The sequence below is a fragment of the Schistosoma mansoni genome (genome assembly GCF_000237925.1).
Source record: "Schistosoma mansoni, WGS project CABG00000000 data, supercontig 0041, strain Puerto Rico, whole genome shotgun sequence".
Taxonomy (NCBI): domain Eukaryota; kingdom Metazoa; phylum Platyhelminthes; class Trematoda; order Strigeidida; family Schistosomatidae; genus Schistosoma; species Schistosoma mansoni.
Genome location: NW_017386027.1, coordinates 930,342 through 946,291, shown reverse-complemented (window position 1 = coordinate 946,291; position 15,950 = coordinate 930,342). Strand labels below are relative to the sequence as shown.

The 15,950-nt window shown below is 38.7% G+C and overlaps 1 protein-coding gene across 1 annotated transcript; it reads right to left on the bottom strand.

Annotated features, from left to right (window-relative positions):
• Positions 1-2,272: 2,272 nt before the first annotated feature.
• On the bottom strand, positions 2,273-11,918 carry Smp_053120 (S-adenosyl-methyltransferase mraW, putative; the record flags this gene model as incomplete). Its single annotated transcript, XM_018790675.1, has 4 exons — positions 2,273-2,440; positions 4,586-4,901; positions 7,287-7,427; positions 11,683-11,918. The coding sequence occupies 4 exons, from the start codon at positions 11,916-11,918 to the stop codon at positions 2,351-2,353; spliced, it is 783 nt and encodes a 260-aa protein (XP_018646072.1). The 3' UTR covers positions 2,273-2,350.
• Between the last annotated feature and the right edge of the window lie 4,032 nt (positions 11,919-15,950).

Below are 15,950 nucleotides of genomic sequence, written 5' to 3'. Positions count from 1 at the left end.
CATATTCATATATTTTCTATTTCTATTTATTTATAGATATACTTTTTCAATGTTTATGTTGATAGACATTGGCATGGTGAAGATTTAATTTTAAATAATAATTTCAATATTAATAATTATATATGGGTACCAAGAACTGAATTGAAACATTTTGTTAAGTCAAAAACACTTTTAAAAACTTTAAAATCCTTCGCTATTGATTATTGAATCTTGATTATTTTCTTCGTCATTGTACATGAAGTTGTTGTAAATAGCCTTCTTTTTCCCTACTTTAAATAAAGTTATATTTATTCATGACTTGAATAAGTTTATATGTTGAATAGATTTGTAAGATAAATTATCCTAATGATAGTCGGTGACTAACAATCGGTTCATACGATATTTGTTCCTTCAGGATTCTGGAGCCCATGTGCATCATTGGTTTGGAATCAGGGTTTTCTAACTCGTGTAGATGGATCCTCAGCGTCCACCAACCAGGTTGAAGCGTCAGACATTCACTTTTCGTCCTCTCAATTTGGTACACAACGCTTCCGCCGCGAGAAGGCAGTGGGTTGGACTTCCCTGGTGGTGGCTATGTACGCGTGGCCATTTGAGAGCTGACTCTCCGTACCGTCGGCCGTACCAGGGCATTTGGAGATAGATGACTCTCCCCAACATCATTTAAAACAAAAATTTTCGAACTAAATAACAGCAATCATCAAAAATTAACCCATTGTGTCACTGAATAAAAATAAAGGGAATTTAGCGAAGAAAATTTTCTCTTTTCGACGGAATTATTTACTTAATCTGTAAATTCATATCTACAGTTGTATGGTAAATCTATTAGTGTATAGAAGGATAGAAAAGATTGCATCACAAAGTGATTCGAGACTTTGATTACCAAGTGAGGTTGAACAACAATCAATATGTATCTATAAATTTGCTTGCTCCTTTGGGGCACGTTACATTGGTCTTACAAAGAGATCCCTTACTGAACGCATCTCAGAACTTTGATGGAGTTTTGTTCTCTGAGCTGGATGGTTTGGTCGTGGAGCTTTCATCGTCCTTCTGAACGACATCATCTCAGGACGTTACCCGGCATGGTTTTTAAAAGGAGAATACAAAACAGTTACCAATTCAGTACAGGAGCATCCAATTAACTCAAGACACATCTCTACGGAGTGTTCCTTTGAAATAATCTACATAACTGAAGGAAGGTCGAATCAAAAACTTATGCATTGCTGAGGCGTTGGCGATCCACCATTTCAAGCTTAAACTCTGTGTGCAAAACGATACATTCAACCTTTCGTCCTTTCTTGGTCTTGCGTTTTTCAAACTAGTATTCTGACCTGTAAATTATTTTCGTTCTTCTATTCTTATCTAACCCCTTGATTATTACGTAACCTCATTTGATAATTAAAGTCTCGAATCAGTTTATGATGCAATCTTTTCCTATCCTTCTATAAACTTACACATTTACCATACAGCCATAAATACTAATGTACAGCTTAAGTAAATGATTTTGTCAAAAAGAGAAAATCTTCACTGAATTCGCCTTATAGTTATTGAATAACAGAGATCAATCTGAGACGCAAATACTAATACTTATGTATATGAATCGAGGTAACACGTTACATTCTACATGAGACGAGTCAATTGGATGTTCTTTTATTCTGGTGATGATGAATAATTGCCCACGTAAGATACTTAATGTCTGTTGACCGGATACCACCAGCAACAGCCTGCTGTGAGAGAGAACAAATCAGCTTCCAGCTCAAGAGGAAATTGGGAAAAGACTATGGCGGTGGATAGGACATTCATTACGGAAACCACTAAACTGCATCACGAGGCAAGCGCTTACCTAGAATTCCGAAAGGAAACAGAAAAGAAGAAGGCCGAGGAACACACTACGTTGGCAATTGAAAACAGACATCAAAAGGATGAATAGTAACTGGAAAGGATTGTTCAGGACGGAGTTCGATGGAGAATGCTGGTGAACAGCGTATGCTCCTCAAAGAGGGGTAACAGGAGTAAGTAAGTAACTCAATTCAGGATATATATATATTATAGGGATGGAAACTGATATAAATTATAGTCCTGAATATTAATAACAGGGAATTGTAGACCCTTACTGATACATATATAGGTTTGTTCAAAGAAATAGTGTCATTAAAACAGACCTTAAAACAAATGAAAAAGCCCCCCCCCCATTTTTTGAAGAGAACAAACTGATATGTACAAAATATAACTTCAGAATTGGAACTGTTTAACAAAACTCAACTGAATTGTATTTGTCTACACACATCTAATACTCTGTACATCATACAGCTTCATTAGTAATCTAATCGTTGTTTCCTTAATCTCTTTCCAATTATCCTCGTTTTGCTATACGTAACTTGGCTGAACGACTTCTTGGATTAGAATCTATCTCTGAATCGGAAGGAGTTATAGGTCCAATAACCTTTAAGAAAAAAATAACATTATAGTGTTGAAGATAACTAATATAAAGGCTAATAAGAAAAGATGGATAGTGGCTAGCAGTGGAATCCAGTTTGACGCGCGTCTCGTCCTATTTGGGACTCGTCAGCTGGATGTACCTGCATCTCAGAGTTGGTGCTCATTCCGAGACTCGAACCCAGTACATTTCGCTTCAAACGCCATCACGTTATCTACTCGGATACCGAGTCCTGATAGCCACTTGCTTGTGCAATGGGGGTGAAGTTTAAATTCACTTAGTATAAAGGCTAATATATTAAAAAGTATGAGACCAGTACATCGTTAAAATAATCATTTTTTCAGCTTATATAACAAAGTAATCTGATAAGTTTCAAGTTTTTAAGAATAAGTCAAAGTCAGAAGGGGGGTTTGTGGAGATTTTAGTAATTTTATATAGTTGAGATCATGAGTCGATTGAAGATAGACCACCATGGAAAACCTGAAAGCACTGAACGGCCGTTTTGTCCTATTGTGGGACTCCTGAGCAGTGCGCATCGACGATCCCGCCTGACGAGATTCGAACTCAGGACCTACCAGTCTATCGGTTAAGTGCTCTGGCGCGAGACTGGTAGGTTCTGGGTTCGAATCTCGCGAGTGCGGGATCGTGGATGGGCATTGTTGAGGAGTCCCACAATAAGTCAAAAGTTTACAACTTGTGAAATAATGCAAATTGTGGTTGTCAATACTAAATCATTAGTACTGAGGAGGGATTCAATTGACAAGCTCTAAATGGTTCAAAATTTACTTTAAGTACAGGGGTATTAGTTAGCATCAAGTATTATTTGGATTATTATTCATTTCCTACATTAAACATTAATAGCTATGTACCAAATGGAACTAACTGGATTTATTATGTAAGTCGTGCATTAATGATGTATGCTTTCCATAGTCGACGTGATCAAACATTGTCAGTCATTGATTGAGAAGTGGGCGATTAACGTCATATTTATCTAATCTTTAGTGCTAATTGGATTCTATCCATTAAGTTGCAATATGTCCAGGATATTCATCGTGCGCCCAGACTGAAGAAGGTGGTGTTCTTAGGGGACCACTCTATGAGCCTTTCACCTAGAGGTCTAATCCACAAGGTAGTGGAGCAACGTTAGGGGATGCGGTCCCATGGTATCCGGCGTCCAACAATAGGTTCATATACCATTTGTTACCTCAGGAACCTGGAGCCCATGTGCACTATCGTTTTGGAATCAGGGTTTTCAAACTCCTCTGTATCTACTAACCCGGTGTAAGCGCCGAACATTCGCTTTTTGTCTTCCCGATTTCGTAAACAACACTTACCTGACAGTGGCTGTATACGCGTGGTTATATGAGATTATTTCGAAAGGGAGAACGAACTCTCCTCACCCTAGGCCGTACAAGACCGTTCAGGGGCCAATTATAGACAACGTTAAACTTTGAAAATATGTTTATCGGTCCAGGTTTTCACCACATATCAATACAATAACATGGAAATATTTAAGATAAATATCGGACTATCAGAAGTAGCAACAGTGTTAGTTTATTTATTTATTTAAACACATAAATATTGGTACAAGGAAGCACCAGATACATATGCGCTTCACAAATCTCATTTGATTTGTGTGAGGGCTGTGATACTGCCCAGGTGCCCAAACTGAAACAGGTGGTTTTCTTAGGGGGGGCCACACCCGGAGCCTTCGACCTAAAGGTCTGATCCACAAGACAGTGGAGCATCGTGAGGAGATACAGTTCCATGGTAACCGGTGACCAACGATTGGTTCAAACGCCAGTTGTTCCCTCAGGATACTGGAGCCCATGTGCATCATTGGTTTGGAATGAGGGTTTTCCAACTCCCCTAGGTGGACACGGAGAGTGTCCACCAACCCGGTTGAAGCGCCGGACATTCGCTTTTCGTCATCTCACTTTCGTAAACAACACCCTCGCCACGAGAAGGCAGTGAGTAGGACTTCCCTGACAGAGGTTATATACGTGTGGCCATGTGAGAGCATTCGATGAGGGAGAGCGGACTCTCCCCACTCTCGGTCGTACTAGGGCATTTGGAGGCCCAACAGTGTTAGTAGCAGTAGAAAACAATATGATTCGAGAACTTAGATCATCACAGAATTATCTAACTTACACAATTCCATTTTGATTTGATCTGTCCCAGAGATTCTTTTGATATTTCATCATCTTCATATTCTTGTCTTTTATTAATACATTGAAAATGTCGACTTCGTTGTGATAAATATTTAGATAAGGTTAAATGTTTATAATCAGAATGGAATGACCATTTCACTAGACGATCTTCTAATGAATGAAATGATAGAACAACTAGATAACCACCAGGTTTTAACAAGAATTCAGCTAATTCTAAACCGATACATAATTCATTTAGTTCATCATTAATGAAAATACGTAATGCTTGAAATACACGTGTAGCTGGATGAATTGAGCTGAAAAGAATAGTAAGTACATAGAGAGAGATGAAAACAAGTAATCATACATAATATTGATTGGTCACAGGATAGCGAACAATACTATGTGTCTTCTTCATTGTGTGGATTGAATTCTACCAACCAAGTTGCAGTGTTATTACTGGTTTAAATGAGTCGATACCTCAAGTACAATGTTAAGATGTTAGGCGGTTGAGGGTGGTCGGTAAGAACTCCTTTACAACTTGTATTTTGTGCAACCTGGGACTCATCTACAGCAAGACATACCTAAAAATTTTAGGGTTAGGGGGTGAGCTATTTAATTGCTTTACAAGTGTTAAATACCCCAATGTTTTGATGACATAACCTTCTATTCTGAGCCATATATGATGACGTCTCTAGCCACTGTGTAGCACCATCTCTTGGACCCCAGCCAGGGAGTTGTGAAGGACCGACAGAATCCAGCCTTTCGCAGCTTTCTTTCATACCACGACACCACCTCATACACTGACCATCTCTCCGTCTTTTCCAACCAGTCCCAGCGTCGACAAATAATGCACGACGTGGAATTCTCTGGGACGACATTCGTAGAACATGTCCAAGCCACCGAAGTCGGTGTTTCAAGATGGTGACATCAATTGAATTATCGTCTCTGCGCTCGAACACACGATGCCGAACCTCTGCATTACTAACATGGTGTTGCCACTGGATGTCAGCAATCCTTCGGAAACAATGATGGTCGAACTCAGAGAGTCGTCTAACATCCTCAACTCGGAGAGGCCAGGTTTCACAAGCATAGAGCAATACTGCTCTCACCGATGCATTGTAGATCCGACATTTTGCAGCCAGACTAACATCACGAGGGCGGCAAAGATGGCTCAGATTGACATAAGCTGGTCTGACTTTCACTATAGGTGAATTGATCTCATCACTCATTCCACTATCAGCATTTACTCAGCTACCCAGGTACACGAATTTCTCGACTACTTCTATCTGCTCACTACCCTAGGTGAGTTCAGGATCAGGGTCCTGACAGTCTTGTAAGAGTACTTTGCACTTGGAGGGTGCAAAGCACATACCGTAACTGCGGACACTGATTGCCAACTGATTAAGTGCGGATTGCATGACCTGGGCATTATCACACAGTAAGACAATATCATCCGCATACTCAAGGTCGAGAAGTCTTTCTCCAGGCAACAGATCCACACCGTCATTACTTACGTCCATCAGAGCTGTTTCCAGAACGTCATCGATGGCAAATTTGAAGAGGAATGGTAAGATTGGGCAAACCTGCCTAACCCCACTGCTTGAATGGAACAATGGAGAAAGGTGGTTGTATGCCCTCACTCTGCCTGAGGTGTTTGTATACAGGGCCTTTAAGATGTTAATAAACTTCTCAGGCACACCCTTCTTCAATAAACAATCCCAGAGAACAGTCCTATCCAACTAATCGAAGGCGCCTTAAGACCGATATTAAAAAAGGATTGAACATACCGCTTCTATATAACCATAAGTATGATTTAGAAAGTTTAGTAAATGACAGTCGAAAAAGGAATTATCCGCATCGAACTATATTTTATCTAATAATGGAGCGGATTCCTTTCGAAGTTTCATCTTAAATTGGAAATATTCCTCAATAAGTATAGAACCAAGAATTTTCAAATCTCATGATGACTATATCATAAGCACCCATAGTAAACAGTTGAAAACTAAAGTTAAAAGTACCATTCATTCAGAAGGAGTATTGTGGAGATTTCAGTATTTTCATAGTTGAAAGCATGAGCCAATTGACTCATACTTTCAACCATTTATTTAGTTGAATTCAATTTATAGCATTTATTTTTTTATTTAAACACATAAATATTAATACAAAGGGGCACCAAATAAATATGCGCCACACAAATTTCATTTGATTTGTGTGTGGGCTATGATACTGCCCGGGTGCCCAAACTGAAACAGGTGTTTTTTATGGGGGGCCACACCCGGAGCCTTCGACCTAAAGGTCTGATCCACAAGACAGTGGAGCATCGTGAGGAGATGCAGTCCCATGGTAGCCGGTGACCAACGATTGATTCATACGCCATTTGTTTACTCAGGATACTGGAACCGATGTGTACCATTGGTTCGGAATGAGGATTTTCCAACTCCCCTAGGTGGACACGGAGAGTGTCCACCAACCCGGTTAAAGCGTCGGACATTTGCTTTTCGTCATCTCAATTTCGTAAACAACAGTAATGCCACGAGAATGCAGTGAGTAGGACTTCCCTGACAGAGGTTATATACGCGTGGCCATGTGAGAGCATTTGGAGAGGGAGAGCGGACTCTCCTCACTCTCGACCGTACCAGGGCATTCGGGGGCAAAATATAAATGAAACCAAACACATATATTGATGAAATTTTACTTACCTTCTACCTTCTCTATTCATTGGTACAACAGAATGAATTAAATCAGCTAATTGTTTTGTTGTTTGAATTGAACCAACATCATTTCTATAATCAACAATAGCATTTGCAATACGTTTAGATAAACGTTCTTCACCATAAATACTGAATATATTTGATAATTCGTCAGCATTCAATGTATTAATGACATCAGCTGCAGTTGGTGTATCTTTTCTGTAACATATACAGATTAAGGTCAATATAGAAAGTGAGTTATTCATAAGTCTTAAAGTTTACATTATACAGAATAATAAGTAGGGAAAATTGTGGAAATTTTGAAGGTGCTGCTGTATATTAATTACGATTGATATTTTCATAGTTGAAATAATGAGTCAATTGAAGCTAGACTACCATGGAAAACCTGGAAGAAATAGACAGCCGTTTCGTCCTATTGTAGGACTCCTCAGCAGTGTGCATCCATGATCCCGCCTCGCGAGATTCGAACCCAGGAACTACCAGTCTCGAGCCAGAGCACTTAACCGATAGACCACTGAGCTGGTCGGCAGCCAACGGTGTTAATGTCTAACTTCAACCAATCCACGAAGTTTGAGCAACCGTTCACCAACTGTCTTCAGTGAGTTGTTATCTCCCAACAGACGTGGTTAAACTCCACTGGTCACTGCTTCTCACTAGAACTCCAGGACATGTATCTTGAAGTCAGTCACTAGTGAGCATATGATTATAATCAGAAGGGGTTTTGTGGAGATTTCAGTAATTTTATAGTTGAAATCATGAGTCAATTGAAGCTAGACCACCATGGAAAATATTGTTCGATAGGTTTTAAAGAATAAGTTAGACAACACTTCAAACAAAGTTACAATTATTAACATTGGATTGTGGAGTCTACTGAATTTTATTGAAACCACAAACAGATCTAAGTTAAACAACCATTGAAAACTTGAAATCACGAACAGTGGGGTTCAACCATGTCAGGTATGAGGAAGTTACTCACCGAAGACAATCAACAATGGTTACGTAATGCTCCGGATTGGTGTCAGTTACACTATTTGTTTTCGTCTCAGTGGTTTAGAAGCGTGAGACCATAGATCCTAGGTCTGATCCCCAGTTGCTAGATCATTGATACACACTGCAAAGGAGTCCCATACTAAGACGAAATTGTCATCCAGTGCATTCAGGTTTCCAGCGGTTGTCGAAGTGACATCGATTTGTGATCTCAATAAAATTATAAATACCATTAGATGAATGATTGCACCATGATGAGTAATATATTGGTAAAACGAAAATAAATTTAGGTAATAATAATAATAATAATTAAAGATGATTTTTCTGTCTAGCATTCTTAAGCAAGGATTTTTCATACAGGATGGGATTCCTAACCTCATGTCAAACCCTCTTTCTTTTTCCAGACTTGGGACCGGCAGTAACCATAGAAGGGTTCCATACACACCAAAAAAATCCAGGTGAAGATAGCCAGTGTAGCAGCAGCCTTTGCAATGGTAGGCCTTAACATAAACAAGGGAAAAAAACAAGATCCCCAAATACAACAAAGTGAGCAGCAAGAATTCGTACGTGATGGAAATGCTCTGGAAGAGAGAGGAACTTTTACACACTTGGACATCATTGACAAACAAGGAGAATTTGATGCAGATGTGAAGGCACGGATTGGAAAAGCAAGAGCAGCATTCAAATAAGTGAGGAACATCTGGAACTCAAAACAACTGTCGAGAAAGCTCTAAACAGTTTCCTGTTGGGTACGGAGCTAAAACTTGGAGAACTAACACAAACGTTGTCAAAATAATATTTTTTTATTTTTTTTATTTAAACACATAAATATTGGTACAAAGGGGCACCAGATATCAATGCGCCGCACAAATCCCATTCGATTTGTATGAGGGCTGTGATACTGCCCAGGTGCACAAAATGAAGCACGTGGTTTTCTTAGGGGACCACACCCGGAGCCTTTGACGTAAAGGTCTAGTCCACAAGGCAGTGGAGCATCGTGATGAGATGCAGTCTCATGGAAGCCGGTGACCAGTCATTGATTCATACGCCATTCGTTCCTTCCGGATCCTGGAGCCCATGTGCACCATTGGTTTGGAATCAGGGTTTTCCAACTCCCCTAGGTGAACTTTCCATGTCCACCAACCCGGTTAAAGCGTCAGACATTCGCCTTTCGTTCTCTCAATTTCGTAAGCAACAACCCACTGTGACAGAGAACAAACCAACTTCCAGCTGAGAAGGATGTCACGAAAAGACTCCGAAGGTGGATGGGTTACACTTTGCATAAATCATCAAACCGCATCACAAAACAAGCTGTGGTTCAAAATCCTCAATGCCAAAGGAAAGGAGGGAACAAAGGAACACAATGAACAAGGGATTGAAGGTGGACATCACAAGGATGAATAGAACCTGGTAAGAACTGTAAAGGAGATCCCAGAACATTGTTGCAGAATCCTGATCGGCGGCCTATGATGCACGAAGAGTAGCAGGGCTAAGTAATAATAATAATTAGGTTTAACTATTAGGATAAACCCGTGAATTCAAGGTCATGTCACATACATAGAACTACGATGCTAACTATCTCCCACAACATTATTAGTTTCATTGAACAAAGCATAATAAACATTGAGATGTTAGAAGTAACCGATGATAATAATCATCATAAAAGATATTGATGATTTCAGGAGCTACTGGAATTGTTGAACATTCAAATAAACATGTTAACTGATTTTAAGACAAGCTTGTATATCTCTTATGTACACTTTAGTGACAAGTTTGCTAATCATGAAGCTGATTAACTGTCTTTATTTTGGAATCATCGGGTTAATTGAGAGTACTTGGTAAGTATGGCAAATCGATTGACGAAGTAGTAAATCTTTATCGACTGAGATAGTTAGGATGTATATTGTGTTCTCCATCCATCGACCACCTCACTGCGCGATGATGGCTAGGGCAGGATTTGTTCGGAAGAAAGATAAGGAAAGCCAAACAAAGACATGGTATTAGTTCATGAAGACACTGACTGCCGGACTGAACTACGTAGATATGTGTAGACTACATTACTACTATTGCTACTGATTTCAATGGTTTGAAAAGGTAATAAAATATCAGTAGTATATGTGAACATTTTGTGTAAATAGAAACCTATAGGCTGGGCTGATCGGACATATCGGTTTAAAGTCAAATGATCAGTGGAGATGATGACAAGTACATGTTATTAGTCAAGATTTGGTTTGATTTTCCAAGGGAACAGATACACGTTGTTGATCGAAAATAGGGCTTCATTTTTTTAAGGACACATGCTAATATAAAACAAATGAGTTTTTGAATATATTTCGACCCAATAGAAGCCTCCTATTCACTATTGATTCTCTCATTGAAATAGTATATATCATAATTGATTGATCACTGGGCGGTGATCAATGTCATGCGTGTCAGGTCCTTCTTAGTGTTGATCGAATGCTCTCTGACTGTGAAGCTGAGTGACACGGGGTCGAATCCGTCAGGGAGCATCAGGTCCCTCAAAATTACAGGTAAACCTTGCTGACGAGTGCCAAGTAGCACGAAACCCGGGTCCAGGGTTTCCTGTTGACCACCTCCGCCATCACACTAGAAGACCTGAACGATAATAGAACACAACAGAAACACTGAATATATACAATGTCCTGTGCTTTCCAATCGTCAACTCAAAGTTTAGATAAACGCTGAACTGAATTTGTGCGCACGACTCTACGAGAATATTCGTGATTCAAGAAAAGATGATAAACAATGAAGCATCTGAAGAGCTAAACTTCTGAGAACTTCTAGGGATATATTGAATAGTGAAAACAGATACGGGATATATGTATTGCTACGGGACACGATTGATTTCGATATTTGGATATGAAGTTTGTATGACTTCGGTTTTGATATGCTTGAGCTAAGTCGATTTTCTCGGTAACGAACGAAGACCAATGACATAGTGACACGATAGGCTAATCTAGTCCGTTGTCTCAGGCCCCGCTAACTAGAGGAAGAAGTCCAAGTCGAAGTAGGGGAATATATATTCCTTAAGCAGCCGAGTACAAGCAAGTCATAAGGGGAAAAACTCAAACGTATATATACAGCGATAAATTGTCCTTGGACAGCATTATAAAATAGCACACTCAAAGATACAACGGACCAATAGCATTTAAGATATTTTACAAGTGGGAAATACGACTTGAAGGTGAAAAGAGCGCCTTTGGCACGAAAACAAAAAAAATTCAAATTTTCAAAATAAAATTACAAAATTAAGCCATTTACCAAGTAAGTTCTGGGAATTCGACATCCCCAACAAGTTTGCTTATTCATTGAACAGACTACTTAAATGTGAACTAAAAAAAAAGCCAATAATCAAATTAACATCTTCAAAACTTACTGTACATTCGGACTTTGATTCATACGCATATCTAATGGAGCATTATGTTTAAAACCAAATCCACGAGATTCAATGTCTAATTGTAGTGAACTTACACCTAAATCCATAAGAATTAAATCAACTGATTGATATTTCAGATTATAGCCATTTAATAATTGAGGAAGATCACTAAATCGTCCAATAAGTGGATAAATTTTATGACTAACATAAAATAAAAGTAGAGAAAAAAGATACATAAAGCTTGACTAATGTTATATCAGTTTGAATCTTCTATTGCTAATCGAATTTTCATAGTGGAAATCATAAGTCAATTGAAGCTAGATCACCATGGAAAACCTGGAAGTACTGAACGGCCGTTTCGTCTCATTATGGCACTCCTATCAGTCTCGCGCTAGAGCACTTAACCGATAGATTGGTAGGTCCTGGATTCGAATCTCGCGAGTGCGGGATCGTGGATGCACACTGTTGAAGAGTGCCATAATAGGACGAAACGGCCATCCAGTGCTTCCAGGTTTTCCGTGGTGGTCTAGCTTTAACTGACTCATGATTTCAATTATGAAAATACTGAAATCTCCACAAAACCCCTTCTGATCTATAATCGAATTCTATCGATCGATTTATAATCTGGCTACTAGTATGGGTGACTCAGTAGAGTATGCATAGTGTTTAAATGTGAGGTGACTGAAAGTAGTCAAGAAGAGAAGTTCCATGCAGGTTGGTAAACATTAGCAACAAGGAGTATCTGCAACCTTGAAGGAACTGACGTCCTTTGTGAGATTCAAACTTGCAATTCTAATATTACAATTTGGTGCTGTTTACAAGCAGATATTTAACTGAAAACAATGACTATAATGTACAGTCTTGATAAAATTAGTATTTATTTAAACACATGAATATTGGTACAAGGAGGCACTTCCAAGTATTTAATCCAGTTCCATAATCTCTCTTTCTCCCCAGTCATGAAGTGATCATAGATGAGACGGAAGAATGAAAGTCAGTTTGTTGCTTGACCTAAATTTGATTTAAAACCTGAATATTAATATGTAAACAATTTTTGTATCATCGAGGATTTGACCTATGTATTTATGGGGGGGGACAGAGTAGTGACACTAGCCAGCAAAGTAGGACTAAAATGTGTGATTCTGAGGTTGAAAATTGAGTATTTTTATCAGTATCCTACCGCTTCATGTGTTAACAGTTCCTTCAGATAACTTATATTGCGACTATGTGCAAAAAAACATGAGGATTTGATATTGAATACTGTTATTATATACAAACCAAGACGAGGAATCAGTCTATGAAGTCATTGACTGTTGAACTGAGTTGTGTTGATAGATGCAAACAAGCAACTTGGAGTCAACATCGTTATCATAACCAATGATTAGCAACATTGAGTGGAATGGTGCAGAATCAGTCACAATAGTGTAGAAACATTCACTCCTTGTCATTCCCTAGATCTTTCTACTCCAGGAGTTCATTCTTTTTTCTCGAATTATATTGTTTACGTCTAATCTTTTCTACTGCTACTAACATTGTTAATACTTCTACTACTCTGGGATCTATATTGATAACTTAGTCCTACTGTATTGATATGGCGTGGAAAATTCAATCGATGCTTATGTTTCCGGTTCTACATTGCTAACTTCTAGTCTGAGCCATATTGGTAGATGCAGACTACTTGGTTGGGGCCCGCGTGACTATTGTAACCAATGGTTGAAGACTCTAGGTGACATGGCTCAGAATCGATCACAATGGAGTAGGTGTATAAACTCTTTATCTTCCCTTAAACCGGGAGATAAAATTTGCTTCATATCTGTCTTCCTTCCTATACTATATCCTTATATACAATCTTTTATATATTACCAGCACTAAATTAACTACTATGAATTTGATGTTCATCTTGTTATGCTAACGAGGTATGGCAACTTGGGCCGATGGATATATGTGACTGGTCCTACGTTGTAGCTGACTGACTGACTGAACTGAACTGACTGTTACTAGACTGATTTCCCTAATAATTAGCTTTATTGAATATTAATTGAATAGGATAAATTACTGTTGTCTATTTTTTTTCTTATAATTAATTACATCATGATGTAATCTTCATCAGAAGGGGACTCATGATTTCAACTATAAAATTACTCAAATCTCTACAAAAGCCCCTTCTGGTGATAATCATATGTTCACTAGTGACTGACATCAAGAGATATTTCCTAGAGTTCTAGTGAGAAGCAGTGACCAGTGGAGTTCAACCAGGTTTGTTGTGAGACATCAACTCACTAAAGACAATGGTGAATGGTTGCTCAACTTCGTGGATCGGTTGAAGTTAGACATTAACACCATTGGATGCCGACCGGCTCAGTGGTCTAGTGGTTAAGCGCTCGCACGTGAGACTGATAGGTCCTGGGTTCGAATTTCGCGAGGCGGGATCGTGGATGCGCACTGCTGAGGAGTCCCATAATAGGACGAAACGACCGTCAAACAGTGCTTCCAGGTTTTCCATGGTGGTCTAGCTTCAATCGACTCATGATTTCAACTATAAAATTAGATGTAATTTTATGTTTTGCGCATTAACTTTGTAAAGTTTTGAAATATTACACAATAGAATTTAGCTTAGAAATTACTTTCATTTAGTTTTATTATTAACTAGAATAATACAATACTGAACTACTCTAATCAACTTCTTTTCTTAGAAAATAACTCAATATTATCATCACAGAATATAGTGGATATTGTTGAGTCGGCTTCCGGAGAACTTCAACGGAGCCTCCAGAAGCCCAAAAGGAGCCGAAGAGCCCTAGCCAATCAGAGTATGGTGGAACATTCTAGAATTCCAACGTGGCATGCCATTATTGGTCGGTAGCATATTATGTCGTTAACGGACTGGCTGAAATATGGTGTTGATTTAACAGACGCTAACATCTATAACTACCCATGATTTTCTGTACAAGAACGAACCTTGGAGTAAGGTATTTTTTTCTCTCACACTTGCGTCTTCTCTCTGGTGTTCAAGTCGCTGAGTAGTTCTAGCCTGTGGGTTACCAGAATAGCTTAGGAAAACGAATATAGCGTTCAAATCGACAAGACTTATCAGATACAGAATATGAAAGAAACTTACTTGGATGAGCTATAATTTTTACGAAGAGATTCCATAAATGATAAACTTGTTGGATCGCGATCTAGAAAGTAACAAGTCAAATTATCACCGGCATATTTCAATATTTCATTTGCATGACCTCCTGTACCAAAAGTCATATCTAAATAAACCTAGAATAAATGGATGAGTAGAAAGCAAAATGAATTCTTAGGGTAATCAGTACAGAATTTCTATCCATTTATTGTATATTCAACCTGTCAAAGCTGAATTAAATGGGCCATTGTTTAAAATCTACATTGATGTAATTGAATGTTCGGTGTTTAAAACACTAGGCTACTGTTACTTCCTTGATTCATCTGTCCACTAATATACAGGAGAGGACTAGTTTCGATCTAGTTTGAGGACTTGGCATAATAGGCTATCTAGTTCAGTTTCGAGGCCAGTAATGCGTGACACCTTGGTACCAGAGAGACGAAAACTACTCTAATACCCGACTGGTTAACAGAAAAGAGAGTTAACGGAAGAATTGACTGGAGCACTACCCGATTTATTCTTGATTCACACCAATACAAAAAGACACATGAATGAATAGATGATTAACACAACCACAAAGTACATAGAATTAGGATAGGGGAAATGTAGTGCAAAAGGTTACAGCTAGATCACAATAATTTTGGGATAGAAAGATGTATGGCAGAGAATCATATATCAAACGAAAGCTTAAAGTCTAGAGAATAAACCATAGACAAAACTAAATGTTAGTATCTTACTAATTTTGAATCAAGTGGAACAATTCACTTAGTATTGTTTGTTTGAATCTTTCCATTGATGTTTAGGACTGCAACTGGTCAATCTCTTATTGGCATATGTACAAACTGTGCGTATTGCCTCGATATTGTCTTAATTCACAAGCATTATAAGCAAAGATGGATAGTGACTAGCAGTAGAATCCAGTTTGACGCGCGTTTCGTCCTACTTGGGACTCGTCAGCTGGATGTACCTGCATCTCATATTTGATATTCACCCTCTTCTCTCCTATTTTCTTTTCTTAGCCTAATAGCGCTTAAAACCCAATGTCTGGTGTCGGATTAGTGATACAAGACCACCAGTATCTTTTTTATCTGATTTGCGAAATTTTCATTTTTCCGACTTTCCAGACCCTGAGTAAGGG